This window comes from Schistocerca piceifrons, chromosome 3 (assembly GCF_021461385.2).
Source record: "Schistocerca piceifrons isolate TAMUIC-IGC-003096 chromosome 3, iqSchPice1.1, whole genome shotgun sequence".
Taxonomy (NCBI): Eukaryota; Metazoa; Arthropoda; class Insecta; order Orthoptera; family Acrididae; genus Schistocerca; species Schistocerca piceifrons.
The window spans coordinates 311,835,875-311,856,117 of NC_060140.1; the positions used below are offsets into that span (position 1 = coordinate 311,835,875).

The following is a 20,243-nucleotide window of genomic DNA, read 5'->3' on the forward strand; positions in this document are numbered from 1 at the left end:
GAAACGGTTTCCGCGAAGAAAACTGCAAGACGTAGGATTAAAATCTTTCCGCTTCACGGAAGTAATCCATGTCTTTAGTAGCTCTGGGTGCTTTAGAGGAAACCTGTTCAAAAACATCGAATTAGCAAACGCACCAAGTCTGTATTTTGATCGTATTGTATCGGTAGTCGTACTACCTGTGAAATGGTAAGTCACTCTCCTTACTCCATCGCTTCGTACAATTGAAAGCGGAACAAGAAATCACCATTTCGATAGTCCGTAATTCCTTATGCACCGTACAGACCGAGAGAAACTTCTTGCCAAATTCGAATATGGTGGGCAATACAGACCACAGTAATCAGCTGGTAGAGCCATCTAACGGTAGGTCCGGTAGTTGAGCATCCCTCATTTTGCTAGCTTTAGACGCCTGTGAGTGTGCTAACTACGTGTAGATTGTCAACGGTTAGGCGAAAGCTGTTGTATTTCTAGCTTGTTAGTCAATCAATGCAGAAGCGCGGTTCCCGCGTGAAAACGAGTCGCTGTTTCGACCGCTACAGAATTTTTTTGGATAGTGTGCTTTCCTTTTGCGTGTGAAGTGACTTGTGTTGTATTTATCTAATTTTATATTTATGAGGGAGATAGTGTTCATGTATATTTGCTGGATTTGACTGAAAATTACATAAATATTACAAGGTAAGTTAGTGGGAACTATTTTTCCCACTGAACTTGTGTGAAGTGCAATCATAGTTATTGTTTGTTTCTTATTGTTTAGAATACCTGGACTGACACCAGAAGAGGTTTTCAGAATTTTGTATGCTTTACCAGAAGATGTAGAAGATTCAGATATCGATGATGACTCTGATGATGATTCTGAATCACCAAATACCTCTCAGATTTTGGACGAAAATAGTGATAACGTTATTGTTTCAAATGAAGACAACTGTTTCAATCTGACAATAGACACTAGTGAAATTGGGAACATGTCTCCTTGTCAAGCAAGTGTATCCGATTCAACCCCAGAAACAGCTGCTACAACATTTTCTTCTAGTGAAAAAATGTGGAATGAGAATATTTCCTATGTTGAAAATCGTCCACTGAAATTAGAAGAAAGCGCAGAAAATATTGCAAATTTCTCAAAGTCTGATAAAGAAATAAAATATTTCGAGTCTATATTTACAGAAGAGTTGTTGCTTCATATTTGCAATCAGACGAACTTATATGCAAGGCAGGAAAGGTGTGCTGTGAAGGCAGGGAAGAAAACAACCAAAGTATCTTCCAACTGGCAGGACATTACTGTTCCTGAGCTAAAAGCTTTTTTGGGAATGCTTATTTAGATGGGTGTTCATCAGCTTCCACAACTCGGAAATTATTGGAGCAGTGATCCTATTCTTGGAGTAACTGCTATCTCATTGGTCATGGCAAAGCTTCGATACAAAAAAATTGTTGAGAACCTGCATTGCAATGACAACAGCACGCGTGTCAAAAAAGAGAAGCCGGGTTATGACAAGTTACACAAAATTCGACCTGTCGTCAGAGTAATATCAAATAAGCTTTGTAAAGTCTACGAACCATCTTCTGTTTTAGCAGTTGACGAATGTATGGTGGCCTTCAAAGGACGGTCAACACTCAAACAATATATGCCAATGAAACCAGTGAAGCGTGGATATAAAGTGTGGTGCTTAGCTGATGCTAGTCCTCAGTTCATCATAAATTTCGACATCTACATTGGAAAAAGAGATACAAATGATACATCCGAATTTACTTTGGGTGAAGAAGTTGTGCTTACTCTAACAAAGGCAATGGATGACAGCAAAAGGCTGGTAGCTTTTGACAATTATTTTACAACAGTACGAATAATGTAAGAGTTACAGTCTCATGGACTTTATGGCATCGAAACTGTTCGTCCAAACAGGAAGGATTTTCCTGATATGCTGAAAAAAAATTCCAAGGTTAGCAGGGGAGAATTCGAATTTGCTGTCAGGTCATGTGTTGCAGCAGTGAAGTGGCAGGATAGTAAACCTGTTTGTATATTATCAAATTACCATAATCTCAAACACATTACAACTGTTTTGAGAAGAAACAAAGATGGAAGCAGAAGTGAAGTATTCTGCCCATTGGCTGTGGCAGAGTATAATAAAATAATGGGAGGAGTGGATAGATTTGATCAGCTGCATGAACGGTATGCTGTAGGCCATCGTTCATGGAAGTGGTGGCACAGACTGTTTTTCTTTCTTGTAGATTTGGCAGTTGTCAATTCCTACATTATGTGGAAGCGACAGAAGCAGACCAGCTAACATTTAGATTGTACTTGGCAAGGCAGCTTATCTCTGGCTTCTCAAGTCGTAAGAGAAGAGTAAGGCCCGTTCATTTTCAAACACCAAAAAGAGGTGTGCCTGGAGTACCAGATGAAGTTTGTCTGGAGAAAGTTGGAACTCACTTCCCTACAAAAGGTACAACAAACAGAAGATGCCGCCAATGTAGCACCAAGAACAAAGAAAAGAGAACAAAGATAATGTGTAGCAACTGTCGTGTACCTTTGTGTGTAGCACCATGCTTCTATAAGTTCCATAGTACATCACCTTTGTGAACTCAAAGGACAATACGAACTAATACAATACAAATATAAATGTAATGTTTGAGTTTTTGCACAAAAAAAATAAAGGAAATAAATTTTTTTAAATTAACAAGTGAAGTTACTCCAGAGTTTGGTGGGAACAACAGTTCCCACTAATTTTTTTATACTCTTAGACTAAACTCTTACTTTAAAGATTTAAACTATGATTTTATGAACGGTTTCTTAGCCCAATAAAGTGTTCATAGAAAGTCTACAACTTCCGGAAATAATTTGGTCACTAAAGGGTTAAAATGTTCTGTCACCTGAATATCGTGTACTAATGCCAAAAAATAATCCCTCACTTTTCAAGTTTAACTAAGTCTGTGCCAATGAAGAAATACGGGCACATATTGACTCAGCTGCAATAAAAGAGAGAGAGAGAGAGACAGACAGGACAGTTGTACTGACTGGTTATAATTAAAGTGCAGCTGCTCACAGAGGTCCAGTGTGTGCTGCAATTATCGTATCCATCCTAAATTTGGTAGCTATTCTAATGTGTTGTTAGTTCTCATTTTGGCCATCATGTACAAATCTGGCACTCTATATGCAAGAAAGAAATATAAAAATGTTTAGATTTATAATGAATTGGGAATGGGACACTAGCAGAAAAGGTCGAAAAAGCAAGAAAGCAAATGTTAATTTTACTATTAACCGCTGCTTACACAATTTGAGCAGCGGAGACACCGATGAGATGCTGCATTCTTAAAATAATGTGATCAACAGTTGCTTGCAACAGTTCCAGTGGAATCTGAGCAACGTGTTCCTGTATACTGGCGTTCAGATCAGGTAGAGACCAAACGAGTCCCTGCTAAATATTCTTTTAGTTATCACTAGAGCCAAATCACATGGGTTCAGATCATATGATTTGCAGGCCACGCATCTGGAAAATCTATGGAGATAACATGTTTGTATAAGGTTGCATTAACCCTTTCATAGCCCGTGGGGGATATTCTTCCCACTAAACATATTTCTTTATAGCGTTTAAGGGAATGTGTGTTACCACTTCTGTATGCTTCTGGCATCTAGTGGCTGTTCGTTGCACCAGCTGTAGTTTCTGTTGTTGTGAAATAAGCCTTCAGGACTGTGGGAAGTATATATCCCACCAAACAGTGTTTCAATGGTTATTGGGAAGGGTTCACCAATGTAGTTCCTGGAAGGGGCTTGGCAAGTATACTTACCACAAAATTAATGTCATTTGCGGTCCTTGGGAAGCATACTTACTACAATCCCAAAGCTTTTGGGAATAAAGTTTTACCTCCTCTGTCTACAGCTGACATCTTGTGATAGTACAATGCACCAAGTGTATGAAACTGCTACAACAATCAATTTCTGTTTGTTGTTGTAACACATTGCTTCGCTTCTGCAATATACATTATTGTGACCTGTTATCAACTCATATCTTTATTGCGTGATTAAGTTTCAAGGATTGTTTTCACATTGTGGTAAGTAAACTTTAATATTGGTAACAAGTATTTTTTAAATAATGTAACAGAAAACATAAAACAATGTTGATTATTTTTTTGTGTGTAATGGCAACCACGACAACACACAAAAGGGAGGTGGGAAATGCGTTTACCACCAGTTTTAATACCACACACAGCGCCATGGTGATATACATACCACAATAGTTTTTGGTCCTAAATCACAAAAATTAAATTATCAAAAAATACAGTAGTTGATCACACTTCTAACTTGATAGCAAAAAAAATGGATCTTCGCAGAGTTGCTACAAAAAATGCACCCGCAAAAGGGTTAAGCATATCTTTGACTGAGCATGCGACATGAGGTGTTACCACATTTTGCATAAAAGCAGTGGTTTCCACACATATGCATTCTTCCAAAGCATAAATCACATACTGTACAAGGAGATTTCGATAACGTGCAGACATCACGGTACACCATAAAGCCCTTCTGGGTGTATTCCCTTCAAAAAATTTCCATACTGTCAACCATGGGATGGACAATTCTACGATATTGCACGAGCACTAGCACTACCCAGGACACTTCCCGAGTGGTCAGTTACAGCGACAGCAACCTCATGTATGATTTCCACCAGGATGGGACGCTTTCCTCTCACAGGTGCCACACAAAGCTCACCCTTATTTTCGAATTTCATAATCGTCATTTTTAAACCATTTAATGACAACCGATCTGTCCTCAGATCTTTCAGTCAGTGATGCTCTCAATTGATGCCATTCACATAAAACTGTTTCACTAACATGGCACCATCTCTCTTCTCAATAGCCACACTGTTTACTCATGTTATGACTTGTCAAATGACAATGTGGGTGTCATGCAAACAGTGCACAGCACCAGATTTGCACCTGGTGGCCATAATTAGAATTAATGAACTAATTTATTCCAGCTTAAATCAGCTTTGCTTTAACGCATTAGCACACCTATCAAGTTTCACTGCCATACAATAATTACAACTCACACTGGACCTCTACGAATAGCAGAACTTTAATTGCACTCTGTACCTAACAGAAAGGGGCCATGTGCAAGGAAAGAGTGGTTGCCTTAACTACAGCCATCTGGACATGGTCCCTCCACATGAAGGTTTCGAAGAGGCCTTTCTACAGAGTGACCTACATGCAAGACTGGTTTGATGCAGCTCCCCATCCCCGCATAGCTACTACAACCTACACCCATTTGCACCTGCCTATTCTAGTAGAACCTTGGTGTGTGTCTAGTGTTTTTACCCCACACACATCCTTCCATGTCAAATTGATAGTTCCTTGATGGCTCTGAATGTATTCTATCAACTGATCCCTTCTTTTGGTCAATTTGAAGAAGGAAAAAAATCAAAACTTGCACATAGGCACTTCTGCAGGTGGAACTACATAAATTTAAAAATATTTTTGCAATTTTGACTGGTTTTATTTTCATTTTAAATCTACTCGAAAAGGAGGACATAGATGTTCCAATAGTTCAGATACTATAAATGTTGCTGGACAAGGAGTGAATTTTCTGTAAGAAAAGGTTTTGTACCCTTTCAGACAATCTGGCTACCTGCAGTTGGCCAGGAAACTTGGGAAGTTCAGATGGGTGGATCAAGCTGACTGCTGCTTCCCATTTCCTACAAAAATTTTAGATACAAAATTTTTCAGAAATTACCTTCGTCAGATGGATTAGATATGCAAAGAAGAGAATAATCATATAATACTGTTGTCTTTACAATGCATGAGAATAGAATATCACATTCTTTATGATAAATTTTGTGTAAAACTAGATATGTGTTCAGTAGGCTTTAAGAATTTTTTTTTTTTCTTTTTTTTAACAGTATTAAACTATTAGAAAGGTTTGACGAGCACAGTTGAATTTAAAGTACCACAAATATTGTTAGTTTTAAAAGAGAGAGCAGGCAAAATAGAATATATTAAGAACACTGAAATACGTATTTTTTATATGGAACACAAAAAAATGACTCTGGCCAGAGATATTAAAAGAAACATTTTATTGACATTAACCTTGTCGTAATTCATAATAATAATCATTTTCATACAGAAAATAGCTTCTTAAAAAAATCCTTTTGACATAAGAAAGTGAAGGTTGCTGTGAACGTGTTTCATCAGGCAGTTTCTAACAGGACTTGGCATGGTCTTTTCTTTGGGCTGATGAACTGCCTTATCCAGCCAGTTATAAGAAAAAACAAAGAGTTTAATGTGAGCTCAGGCTTTTTCCACACTAACAAATGATTGCTGTCACGTCTTTCAACTCTGGCAATGATATTAAAAAAAAAATAAAAAATAAAATAAAATCCTGGGACTGGATTTGCAGTCTGGTACGTCGCCAACCCACATTATTCAGACATAACTAAGCATAATTTTTTTTTTACTGATTACAAACTCAATAGTATTCTTACACAAAATGCTTTTGTATGTACCACAAGTGTTCTTTTTTGTCAAATGAGCAGCATCTGAGGTTTTTCATAGCCTTCTGCGACAGTACTGTAAACACTTATTTGGAGTGTCCATATCCGTAACTCCATGTCAGCTGGCCCCTACTTGCATGTTGCCTTCTGTGGTAGTACAAGATAAATAACAGAAGGGAGTGCACTAACCAGAAACTCCAAGTTAGCATGATCTACATCTACAAAAATACTCTACGATCCATCGTACAGTGTGTGGCATAGGTACTCTGTACCACTAGTAGTCATTTCCTTTCCTGTTCCACTCGTAAACAGAACGTGGGAAAAAAATTTGCCTCCGTATGAGCCCTATTTCTCATATCTTATCTTCTTTGTCCTTACGCACACTGTATGTTGATGGCAGTAGAATTGTTTGTCCTTCAGCTTCAAATGCCGGTTCTTTAAATAACCTCACCCTCCTTCAAGGGATTCTCATTTGAGTTCCCGAAGAATTTTTGCTAACACTCATGTGTTGTCTGAACCTACCGGTAACTAATATAGCAGCCCACCTCTGAATTGCTTAGATGTATTCCTTCAATCTGACCTGGTACAGATCACAAATACTTGAGTAGTACTCAAGAATAGGTTGCACTAGTGTCCTATATGTGGTCTCCTTTACAGGTGAACCAGTCTTTCCTAAAATTCTCCCTATAAACCAAAGTTGACCATTTGCCTTCCCAATCACAGTTCACACATGTTCGTTCCATTTCATATCGCTTTGCAACATTACATCTGGATATTTTAACAATTTGACTGTCAAGCAGGTCAGTAATACTAAAACCGAACATTACATGTTTGATCTTCATACTCATCCACATGAACTTACATTTTTCCACATGTAGCACTAGCTGCTATTCATCACACCAACTGGAAATTTTGTCTAAGTCGTTTTGTATTTTCCTGCAGTCACTCAACTTTGGCACCATAACTTGCATCATTGTAAAGTAACCGCAGACTACTGCCCACCCTGTCTGCCAAATCATTTATGTATATAGAGAACAACAGCAGTCTATCACACTTCCCTGCGGCACACCTGACGATACCCTTGCCTCTGATGAACACTCGCCATCAAGGACAACATACTGGTTTCTATTACTTTAGAAGTCTTGCATATCTGTTAACTTATTCCACATGCTTATACCTTCATTAACATCCTACAATGGGGCTCCCTGCCAAATGCTTACTAGAGATACGAAATCTGCAAGTTGTCCTTCGTCAATTGTTCGCAATAGATCATGAGAAAAGGGCAAGGTGAGTTTTACATGGACGATGCTTTCAAAAACCATGCTGATTCCTGGGTATAAGCTTTTCAGTCTCAAGAAAGTGTAATATACTCGAACTGAGAATATGTTCAAGGATTCTGCAGCAAACCAAAGTTAAGGGTATTGGTCTGTAATTTTGCAGGTCTGTTCTTTTCCCCTTCCTATGTACTAGAGTCACCTGCACTTTTTTCCAGTCGGTTGGGTCTTTGTACTGAGAGGGAGATTCACGGTAGGGGGCCTATTCCGTAGAGTACTCTCTGTAAACTCGAACTGGGATTCCATCCGGACCTGGTGATTTATGTGCTTCCAAATCTTTCAGTTGTTTGTGCAATGATCAAATGAGAATATGTTTGCATGACTCTCCAGTGTGAAAGATTTGTTGAATGTGAAATTTAAAACTTAATCTTTCATTTTGCTATGTTCAACTGCCACATCTCACTGGTCAACAACGAACTAAATGGAAGCCTTAGACCGCTTATAACAGGCTCTACGGTAATGTGGTTCTGAATTATTTTGTTACTTCTAATGGATGGTGCAATCTACAATCACTTAATGTCTATATACACCTTGTGCAACTTTATGTCAAAAAGCATTCTGAAACACTACAGTGCTTTAACTGTGAATTGGACAACTGCTAGAAGGGTGTTGCAGGGAGCAAGCTCGACCTCTCATGAAACAACAGGGTGAGGCACTGTGGGGGTGAGCAAGCCCTGCCTGCCACCTCCAACATAAGCACTGTAACAAGTGCTTCATGCTGCCACAAAGGCAGAAATCGTAGACAGATGTAAAGATTGCCTGAATGACGTTCATAATCGAAACTGAATAAGTCTTGTGCATTGATATGTTTATTAAAGATCCTAACTGCACAACAGTGGCTACCTCACTCAGAATTGTCAGTCACGTAATACTGGCTGAAGCCTTCAGACATCTACTGATTCAATCTAGTGTGCCAATTAACCAACTTACAGTTAACACACTATCTCCTATTGCTTCAGTGTTAGTACTATTAAAACTAAATGGTAAAGTGGTTATGGTGAAACTAGCAGTAAAATAATCAAATGTTTATCAGTGAGTTTTGTGATATATTATGTAACGAATCATTTCACTGTAGTGTTTTCCCCAGATATGTGATCATGTTCAAGTATGCAGTCAATTATTTAAAAATATTTTGGGGTTCTCTGGTCATTGTGTTAAAACCGTGATAAAGGAAGACAAGGGGGAAATAATTTATAAAAATCTCTGAGGAACATTTTGTCTCCCTGCCAAGAGAATGCGATGTCATTTTAATCAAGTTTCACATTCCTTATTCACACAAAACAGCTAAGCTATTCATCTTAGGTCCAGACATCTATAAGTTATACGAAGCATAGCTCATTCAAAACCAATTATGATACGCAGCTCTATCACCAGGTTCTCAGGAAACACTTCAAGAAGTTTTCACTTCCCTAGCCGCATTCAAATACATGTGCAACTTGTGACCTAATGTGTGTTTTATAGCGCATAGTTATACTATACTTTGCACCTTCCCATTGGTGATACTTCGCAAAGTTTCATGTGTTTGCAGCATCAGGACATGGCAGGATGTGGTGGATACAAGATCATGTTGTGTCTGGAAAAAGTTGTTACATCACTCTGAAAAGGCCTGCAGATTTGAAAAGAGTCTTGCGCAGGACAAAACAAGAATCACATAGTGCTTAAAGTACTTGTTTAGTTTGTATTAATACCTATTTTGGAACAGTCAGTTTGAAATTCCTAGTGTCTGGCCAGCCTTGTGTCAGATTTTCGCATTATCAAGAAAAGTAGTAATACCAAAGCAAGTAAACCAATCAACGTTATCTCCATGAAGCCTGAAGTTTTTAGTATGGGGCAAGTGTAAGTGACCAATATTTGTATAAACACATTAAAAACCAACACCCTCTCTTTGCTAAAGATATCAAAAATTTGTTTTCCTTCCTAAGGCTCACCGGCCATTTGACCATCTCCTGTGCGGATGCACAAACAGTGCCCGAACTCTTACGGGAATCAACAAAAAGCCAAATAATGAGTATAATGGGCAGGGGCACTATGAATATAGTGCGGGACAGTAAGTTGGGAATGTGGGTCTCACGAGAGGCGTGCCAGAGATAAGTCCTTGCAGTCGCACTATCCTCTGTGGCTCATATGGATAGAGCGTCTGCCTTGTAAGCAGGTGATCCTGGAGTCTCGGTCAGGGCACACATTTTCAACTGTCCCCGTTGACTTATATCAACGCCTGTATGCAGCTAGGGGTATTCATTTCATTCTAACGAGCTGCATGGGCACCGATGGTATCTGTTCTTTCGGACATGTCCGAAAGAACAGATACCATCTTCATATATAAGTAAACTTAGTAACTACAAGGTTAGTATAGGAATGATACAATCCAATTAAAAAGTAGAATAATCATACTGGTTGTAATTTTTATAATTATGACTTAGCATAAGGAAAGAAAAGATCCATAATCAAAATGCTACTAAAAAGTAGAATAATCATACTGGTTGTAATTTTTATAATTATGACTTAGCATAAGGAAAGAAAAGATCCATAATCAAAATGCTACTATCTTAAACAAATAGAGAATTGTAGGGCAAAGGAAAAATACATATATTATTAGTACCTACAATTAAGTAATACCTACAGTATTTACAATAGTATCTCAGGAAATAAAGGATATAACACTGGTTTGGTAACAAACCAAGGCAAGCATGTTAAGCTAACAGCATGGACCCCATACTTTCAATTAATGGTACTCAGTTCTGTCATTTTGGAACTGTCTTCATTTCAGTCGTGTTCTTGATAATTACTCTGCTATCCCTGGTTCACATATTTCGCAATACTGGAATGGTTTCACAAATGTTTACTAAGACTGCTGTCAGTACTGAGACTACGAAAATGCATACAACCTGACTGAGAATATCTTGCCATGGAGAAGTGTACAACTTACCTCGTAACAGACCAGTTCTGCTATACCTGAAACCAAGGCCTCACCTTCTGCCACAGGCTACGTCTTTGCACAGAGACTGCAAATGAGGATGAAGTGTTTAAAATGCCTGTCTGAGAACTATATATAATGTAACTTAAGTACTTATTGAACAACAAATCACTGACAGCCCACATTTTACGAACCAGCATCAGACTTATTTTTGCGGCATGTGTACATGCAGTCTGCCATGAGAATTTTTCATGTTGGTGCATGAAGTGACATGGATTCTGAGTAATTAGTTGTACAATATGTAGTTAAAGTTACAACGTGTGTGGTTCTCTGATACGCACTTTAAACAAACTTTCCCTGTTTGATATGCATCATGTCAGTGTTTATAAGCGGCCTGGTGGATTAATACACATGCTACATGTGTTGCGACATGTTGCATATTATTTATCTGTCTGCTGCTTGGTGACTAAAAAATTAAAAGCGGCCAGTAGCAAACAAATGTAAAAGCAGTAGAGCCTGATATTTTCATTTGGAAAATTGTGAAAAGCTTTTGAGATGAGAAAAAAGATTATTAAAAATGTGCTGGATGAGTATGTATGAAACAAGATAGAGAAAAGATAATTTGATAACAGTATCAGATATGGGCATTTCTCTCATCCAAGAATCTCGAGGGTGTCAAGGCATCTCAAGAGAATAACAGTGCTTCACTCTTGAATGCGCATGTGCATCACAATGTTTTGTTAGTATTACATGGTGTAGTAAATCGCCAAAACTGGTAGCCAAATAAAATAAGTTTGGAAACTAGACAGCTGGAAGATGTTTGATTTGACATTCTGTATCGAACACCTCAATCCCGCAACCATTTCTGAAAAGATGGACTTACAGAGGTCTTTCATATAGTCTCTTAAGTTTAGTGATCAGGCTCAAATAAAATGTCAGTTTTTCCGTCATACACTTTATGGTATTTACATCTTCTAAAAGCTTCCTCTTGTACCCTTCATCAAAGAAAGGGAGCTAGACTTGGGGTGACAACTTATTCTCTCATACAGCAAGAAGTCTGCCGCTTCTTGTGGCTCTCTCAATGTATAACCATAACTTAAGAACCATGCTTATTTGCAATATTCTCAATCTTATCAACCTATGCATATTTGTAATATGAGTAAACTGTAAAGCAGGATCAACAGACCTCAAAATTATCTGAAGCAAATAGTACAGTCAGTTGCGTGGCAAACTACAGAAGCTCAAACAGACAGCAAAAAATAGCTGAAATTCTAAACAACATTCTTTGGAATTACTTACACTGATGACTTGCTTGATGTTTGCTTAATGACAATGTACGAGGATTCTCTTTATGAGAAGTGCTAACATCACTGGCATCATTTAAATGCTATGCATTAATGAAACTGTTCAATGAAAGTAAATGGCCACATACACCTTAGGTGTGGGGAAAAACATACACCAAACTATGATTACTGTGATGTTCATGGGGAGATATGACGCCATAAAAAGGACATGTCCCATACAATGGTCATACAAGCCATCCTTGATTAAAATACTGCGAACCTGTATCAGGTTGGATTTGCTGCCAAAATCAAAAGAAGTTTCAAAAATATGTACATTTTATGACCAACTTGTTTAGTTGGGACAAGAGAGAGACAAATGCTTAGTAGACAATAGAATACAAGTGAATAAAATAATACTAGGGCTTTGTGTTAAAGATATCTTTCAGAAACTCAAAAACGCATAACCCCAAAATACTGTACAATATACGCTCCTGGAAATGGAAAAAAGAACACATTGACACCGGTGTGTCAGACCCACCATACTTGCTCCGGACACTTCGAGAGGGCTGTACAAGCAATGATCACACGCACGGCACAGCGGACACACCAGGAACCGCGGTGTTGGCCGTCGAATGGCGCTAGCTGCGCAGCATTTGTGCACCGCCGCCGTCAGTGTCAGCCAGTTTGCCGTGGCATACGGAGCTCCATCGCAGTCTTTAACACTGGTAGCATGCCGCGACAGCGTGGACGTGAACCGTATGTGCAGTTGACGGACTTTGAGCGAGGGCGTATAGTGGGCATGCGGGAGGCCGGGTGGACGTACCGCCGAATTGCTCAACACGTGGGGCGTGAGGTCTCCACAGTACATCGATGTTGTCGCCAGTGGTCGGCGGAAGGTGCACGTGCCCGTCGACCTGGGACCGGACCGCAGTGACGCACGGATGCACGCCAAGACCGTAGGATCCTACGCAGTGCCGTAGGGGACCGCACCGCCACTTCCCAGCAAATTAGGGACACTGTTGCTCCTGGGGTATCGGCGAGGACCATTCGCAACCGTCTCCATGAAGCTGGGCTACGGTCCCGCACACCGTTAGGCCGTCTTCCGCTCACGCCCCAACATCGTGCAGCCCGCCTCCAGTGGTGTCGCAACAGGCGTGAATGGAGGGACGAATGGAGACGTGTCGTCTTCAGCGATGAGAGTCGCTTCTGCCTTGGTGCCAATGATGGTCGTATGCGTGTTTGGCGCCGTGCAGGTGAGCGCCACAATGAGGACTGCAAACGACCGAGGCACACAGGGCCAACACCCGGCATCATGGTGTGGGGAGCGATCTCCTACACTGGCCGTACACCACTGGTGATCGTCGAAGGGACACCGAATAGTGCACGGTACATCCAAACCGTCATCGAACCCATCGTTCTACCATTCCTAGACCGGCAAGGGAACTTGCTGTTCCAACAGGACAATGCACGTCCGCATGTATCCCGTGCCACCCAACGTGCTCTAGAAGGTGCAAGTCAACTACCCTGGCCAGCAAGATCTCCGGATCTGTCCCCCATTGAGCATGTTTGGGACTGGATGAAGCGTCGTCTCACGCGGTCTGCACGTCCAGCACGAACGCTGGTCCAACTGAGGCGCCAGGTGGAAATGGCATGGCAAGCCGTTCCACAGGACTACATCCAGCATCTCTACGATCGTCTCCATGGGAGAATAGCAGCCTGCATTGCTGCGAAAGGTGGATATACACTGTACTAGTGCCGACATTGTGCATGCTCTGTTGCCTGTGTCTATGTGCCTGTGGTTCTGTCAGTGTCATCATGTGATGTATCTGACCCCAGGAATGTGTCAATAAAGTTTCCCCTTCCTGGGACAATGAATTCACAGTGTTCTTATTTCAATTTCCAGGAGTGTATAATGTTACAAAACACATAGATGCCAAAAAGCTGAATCATTTCCACACCATGGGAAAGCTTGTGTGTTAGGAGGAACATGGATCATTAGTCATCAACGTTAAATAAGGCAGGCAGTCATGTTTTGATGTTTGGGCATACTTTCTTGTTTGAATATATTCCTGGTGCAGTGCAGTTTCACAGCAGCAGCACAATCTGGAAATAGGAAAAAGTAACAACAGTTATCGCTGTTAATGGATAGGAAGAGGCCACAATTTATTGCCTAAAAGTAAGATAGTGACGGTGTGGTCATGGAGTTGCACCTCTGATGATTATAATGTGTTAAAGTTTTTTCCTGTTTACTGCCTTTATATTTATTTATTGTTCAATTTTTTACACTGCATTACCACCACACTTCAAAAGATGTCATTTATGTGCATTTGAGCTTCATTCGAAATGAGTAACTTCTTCTCCAATGTCATTTACAGACATTGTAACTTCTTTGGCAACAATAGTCATTAAACGTCTGAAAACGGTCTTGTAAGCCAAAATAACACAATAAAATTAAAACGGTAGAACCAAAGCAAACTGCATTTTTCATGTATTACAATCCTGTTCTACCAAGAACCTACATAAAATTCAGTGAACATGAAATTTACTACTTACCAAACCACCCTCATTCACAGGTCACACAGACAATTTGCCATGTAACATAATGACAGAGAAATGAACATTCGTAGAACATACCCACTTACAAAGGAGGGGAGGGGCAGAGATGGTTAGTCTTCCACATTTTTGACTGATGAGGACTGGCAGTTTTACAGTCCACAGAAACCACACTCAAATTATGGTAAAATATTTTTCATTAGTGTGTGACACGACAACTCTGCAATACAAATAAGACCACACTAAAGAAACATCACTGAGGATATAATTTTTGTCTGTCTTGGTAATTACAGAAATGATGAAAATATTTTATTACAGTATTTTCTATTCTAAACCTTAATAAAATATAAGTCATTACATTCACATCAGCAGAACATATGTACATGTTTAGATACAAATGTCATTCACATATCTATTTCCGATACAGTCTTATCATTTATCTACTTCACTTTCAGATGAAAAATCTGTTCCACCAAACGTTACAGGAAAACAGTCAAGTGATGCAAGATCAATGACAGCACATGTAAATTTCTTTGAGAACTGAGGTACGCAAATAAGTCTGATCTTCTGGTTGTCTGTACCTAGAACAAAAAGATAAAATTTGTGAAAGTATACTTCTTTATCAGAAGTTTTGCAGTCCCATTATGAGGTTCTATTTAAAGAGGCATAGATTTCGGCCTCAGAACTAGTTTTTGATTACTCCAGGGTCAGCAATTTTAAATTTGCCAGCAGCCCAATCTATGCAACATCACTTGAACAGCCATTAATGAACACATTTCACTAATACAGCAAATAAATATAGATTCTCAAGCATCAGCTGCATGAAGGTGAATGTAGTCTATGATTAAAGAATTGAAGCAGTGAGAGGGGGAGGGAATGGATTAAAATTGTAAACATGATGCAGATCTCTCATACCGGAGATATTTAGAGTAGATATCCTACTCACCAAATAAAAGAAGCACTGAACCAAGGATGCACACCTAAAAATGCTGAACAATCCCCCCCCCCTCCCTCCCACACACACACACACACACACACACACACACACACACACACACCTTGCAACGCTACACAAGTACTGAAATGATAAAAAATTATACTAGTGGCTTGGAACACAATGGTTTTGCCACACTTCACTGCATGTAATTAACATACTCAACTAAAACCAACAACAGAAAATCCCAGAAGGAACATAACAATATTATGAAAAGGATAGTTGCTACTCACCAAATAGTGGAGTTGGAGAGTTGCAGATGGCACAAAAAAATTACGCAAGTGCAACACACACACACACACACACACACACACACACACACACACACATCGCCACAGTCTCTGGCAGCTGAAGCCACACTATGAGCAGCAGCGCATGATGGGAGAGGCAACTTGGTGGCGGTAAGGAGGAGCCTGGGGTAAATAGGGGGAGGGATAGCAGCACAGGGGTGCAGGACAGTGAAGTGCTGCCTACCTGGAGCGTGCGGTGATGAGATGGAAAGAGGTTAGACAGAGAATGAGGGACAGTGGGGGGGTAACAGAAAAGAAGAGAAATAAAAAGACAGATTGTGTTGGTGGAATAGAAGTGGTGTGCAGTGATGGAATAGCAACAGGGAAGAGGCTAGATGGGTAAGGACAATGACTAATGAAGGTTGAAGCCAGGAGAGTTACAGGAACATAGGATATATTGCAGAGGGAGTTCCCGCCTGTGCTATTCAGAAAATCTGATGATGACGGGAATGATCCAGATGGCACAGGCTGTGAAGCAGTCATTCAAATGAAGAACGCCTTGATGGATGGCGTGCTCAGCAATGGGGTGATCCAGCAGTTTCCTGTCCACAGTTTGTGCGTGGCCATTCAAGTGGACAAATAGCTTGTTGATTCTTGTGCCCATGTAGAATGCAGCACAGTGGTTGCAGCTTAGCTTGTAGATCACATGACTGGCTTCACAGGTAGCCCTGGCTTTGGTGGTATACAGGACCGTACTGGAGTAGATGGTGATGGGAGGATGTATGGGACAGGTCCTGCATCTAGGTCTCTGATATAGCCGTGAGGCAAGGAGTTAAGAAGCAGGGGTTGTGTAGGGATGGGTGAGGAAATTGTGTATGTTCAGTGGGTGGCACAATACCAATGCAGGACGGGCGGGAAAGATAGTGGGTAAGACATTCCTCATTTCAGGGCCTGACAATAGGTAATTGGTCTATAATTGTGCTTCCAACCTCGTACAAAAACAGATCTCCTGTGCCTTACGTTTCCAGTCACCCTCTACCTCCCGAAGCCTCACTATCTGACCACAAAGCAGCATTTCCCTCGTGACTCAGTACCACCCAGGACAGGCGCACTTGAATTACATTCTCCACCAAGGTTTTGACTACCTCATGCTGTGCCCTGAAATGAGAAACATCATACCCACTATCCTTCCCACTCCTCCCACTGAGGTATTCCACCACCCTCTGAACCTACACAATATCCTTGTCCATCCTTACACAATCCCTGCTCCCAACCCTTGCCTCACGGCTCGTAACCCTGTAATAAGCCTAGATGCAAGACCGGTCCCATACATCCTTATGCCAGTCTGTCCATCTGAATGACTATCAACAAACAGTGACCAAGAAACAGCTGGACCACCCCATTGCTGAGCATGCCACATGACACGACGTTCTTCATTTCACAGTGCCTGCTTCATAGCCTGTGCCATATGGATTCTTCCCACCATCACCAACTTCTCTTAATTGTACAGGTGGGAACTCTCCCAGCAATATATTCTACGTACCCATAGCCCTCCTGGCCTAAACTTGGGTTAGTTGTCCTCACCCATCTAGCCCCTTTCCTGTTGCTATTCCAGCCCTACACAGCCCTCTATTCCACCAGCATACACAGTCGTTTTACTTCTCTCCTTTTCCACTAACCCCCTTTCTGCCCCACCCTCCGTCTCACCTCCTGACTGCACCTAACTGCCCTACCCTCTCTCCACATCGCCCCTGCGCGCTCCCACTAGCAGCACTTCACTATCCCCCAATCCCCCAACCCTACCCAGCTATCCGTCCCCCTCTCCACCCCAGCCTCCTCCCATTCATGGTCTGTCTTCAACTGCCAGAGACTGTGGTTTTTGTGTGTGTGTGTGTGTGCACGTGCGCGCGTGCGTGTGTGTGCGCGCATGCACATGTGTCCGACAAAGTCCTTGTTGGCCGAAAGTTCATTTTGTGACAGTCTTTTTTGTTGTGCCTTTCTGCAACTCAGCGTCTCCACTATGTGGTGAGTAGCAACTATTCTTTTCGTAATATTGTAACATACACAACTATTCATTTGAGGAACAGACCTTTGGTATCGTAAGTAAAATGCCTGGAGAAGATAAAGATTAAAAATACATGGACAATGTCCATATTACATTTTCAGAGTATAGCTTTCACTCACTGCAGCATGCTCATTTATATTAATGAGGTGGGAACTCTCCCTGCAAGTTCAGAATTGCTTTAGCCAAATCGGCGTACGTTGATTCCTGACACCTTGGGAGCCCTGTTGCCATCTCTCAACTGCAAAGCGCAAATGGCTGTAGGCGAAAAACAACAGCAATCTATAGAAATGTGACAACAGTGAGTGTTACCATAAAGACATTTACAAAATCAGATTACACGATTGGCTGAGATAGGCACACGAAGCTGACATGCTGTGCCCACTGCAACCGTCAGGAAACAATCCAGATTTTGGCAGTCCATAAACAATGTGCAAAGAAGCAAGTACTGCTTACTAATGTTACTGAGGTGCAAATTAGCCTCAAACACATTGTTCATGAGACTTTCCTGATCTGTTGCAGTATTCTGTGGCAGACATGAGTTACTTGATGGGAAAGGAGGGAGGTGGAGATATATTTTTCAAAATATATTTCTTTCATAATCTTCAGAGCTGTTACAAACGATAAATTTGTAGAATGTGAGTGTTTTAACATGAAATAAGGTCAAAGTCATGAACTTACCGTTTTCCAGCATAATTTTCAACTGAAGAATCCAGAAAGCAGCTAACATGCCAGCAAGTGGACAGCTGATCACAGTTTTGTTACTATTTTCTAGCTACCAACAAAGGTGCTATGGACTTTGTTGAGTGGGTAGCGGAATATAAGGAGTTTATAAACAGGAGGAACTACTGCAATTAGTGAAAATAACTCAAACCTACCAATCCTTCTCCACAAAATGTTGTTTGTGTGTGTGTGTGTGTCCACACACACACACACACACACACACACACACACTGAATGCTTAATTCCAGAAGCATGCAAACTGAATAATGAGAACATCAATGAATTTACAAAGGGAATTCATTTCACTTAGCAATTACCATTTAGTTGCATTTATTATTTATTAAGTAGAAATTAAACTATTTACTATATTCAATTGGCTAGATATGAATGGAAGAGATAGAAAAACATAAAAGAGACCACTTTCATTAAGAACTGCAAAGGTAGAAAAACTACAACACACAACAGCAATATGAAACACAGAAAACCCAGGAGAATAGGGAAGTTGGAGTACACCCCACTGACATTGAGGCCTTAGAGCCATAACACTAGTTAAACTGGAAATATGGCAGGACCACATCAAAAAAACTGCCCAAAGAATTACCTGACTTGATTTGAGAAAACTACAAAAAGCCTGTATTATTGGATTTAGATGGTGATTTGAAAAATTATGGAAAAAGAATGAGTGGCTACTGTTATAGAAACAATGGATGATAAGACCTAAATCTCTATCTTTAGAATTAAGAAACAGAGGTCAAATGGAGGAGGAATGAGGAGTCACCCAATTAGCTGAATTATGCAATAACACCAAGCTACCTATAGCTTTTTACCAGATTATATTCAGCACCACTGAAATGAGCTGTCAGTTACCAAAGTTCATCAATGACAACATTAATGTCTATACAGAATGCTGAACTAAGCTAGCTTAAATATAAGATTCCATCTAATAATGTTGTGCATTTGCTGACTTGATTAATCACATTCTTTTAACTCCCCCCCAAAGCTTTTTATAAATTGTAGAAATGACATCATGTTACACCTTAGAGTACTGTTCAATTTATTCTTCATCGTGTGACAGGTTTCAATCAAAGACTATCATACAGAAAAAATAAAATTTCATGTGACAAGGATGTCTCAAAATTATAGATAAAATACCAGCAATACTTAAAGATTTTTTGTTAACAGAAAGTGTTGGAGTGTTACATATATACACCAAAAATATTTATAAATAATGTTCAGTCATGGAGAGTTAGACGTGTGGAGTGTCAATTACAGACAACTATTCAAAGAATATAGAAATTCCTGTATTCATAATGTGTGTACTACAACAGGTTCGGGGTAATGGTCTTTGACCAAAACCAGTTGGACATTAAAGAAAAAACTGAACAGCAGCTTAAAGTGTTACATGATGCCATTTCCAAAATCTATACTTTTACTGGTGTTTTTGATTTGGTGTCTCAGACTAAAAATTCAAATGTGTGGGGGTTCAATCTCAGCTTGGTGCTACGAACTTTTTCTGACACTTATTATTTCTTTCACATATGGCAAAGATTTGTGCATGCAAGAAGCTGCACCATGTTTTAAAGTCTACTTTAAAATGCAGGTCCCCCTATAACTGACTGAGGAAGTCAGTTCATAAGTCATTGGCAAGAGTATATCTCCTCCAATGGCATCAGGCCTAGTAAT

At 40.2% G+C, this 20,243-nt stretch overlaps 1 protein-coding gene and 1 long non-coding RNA gene across 2 annotated transcripts in view; one reads left to right on the forward strand and one right to left on the reverse strand.

Moving 5' to 3' along the window:
* Nucleotides 1–402: 402 nt before the first annotated feature.
* LOC124789764 lies at nucleotides 403–2,663 on the forward strand. The gene is made up of 2 exons (XR_007016162.1): nucleotides 403–672; nucleotides 752–2,663. It is a non-coding gene; the product is annotated as an uncharacterized LOC124789764 (long non-coding RNA).
* Nucleotides 2,664–14,794: 12,131 nt separating this feature from the next.
* Nucleotides 14,795–20,243, reverse strand: part of LOC124789695 (DNA polymerase delta subunit 2) — a 104,657-nt gene continuing 99,208 nt past the window's right edge. Inside the window, exon 9 of the mRNA XM_047257138.1 lies at nucleotides 14,795–15,132. Coding sequence (XP_047113094.1) covers nucleotides 14,984–15,132 — 149 coding nt within the window. The 3' untranslated portion in view covers nucleotides 14,795–14,983. The remainder of the gene's footprint in view (nucleotides 15,133–20,243) is intronic.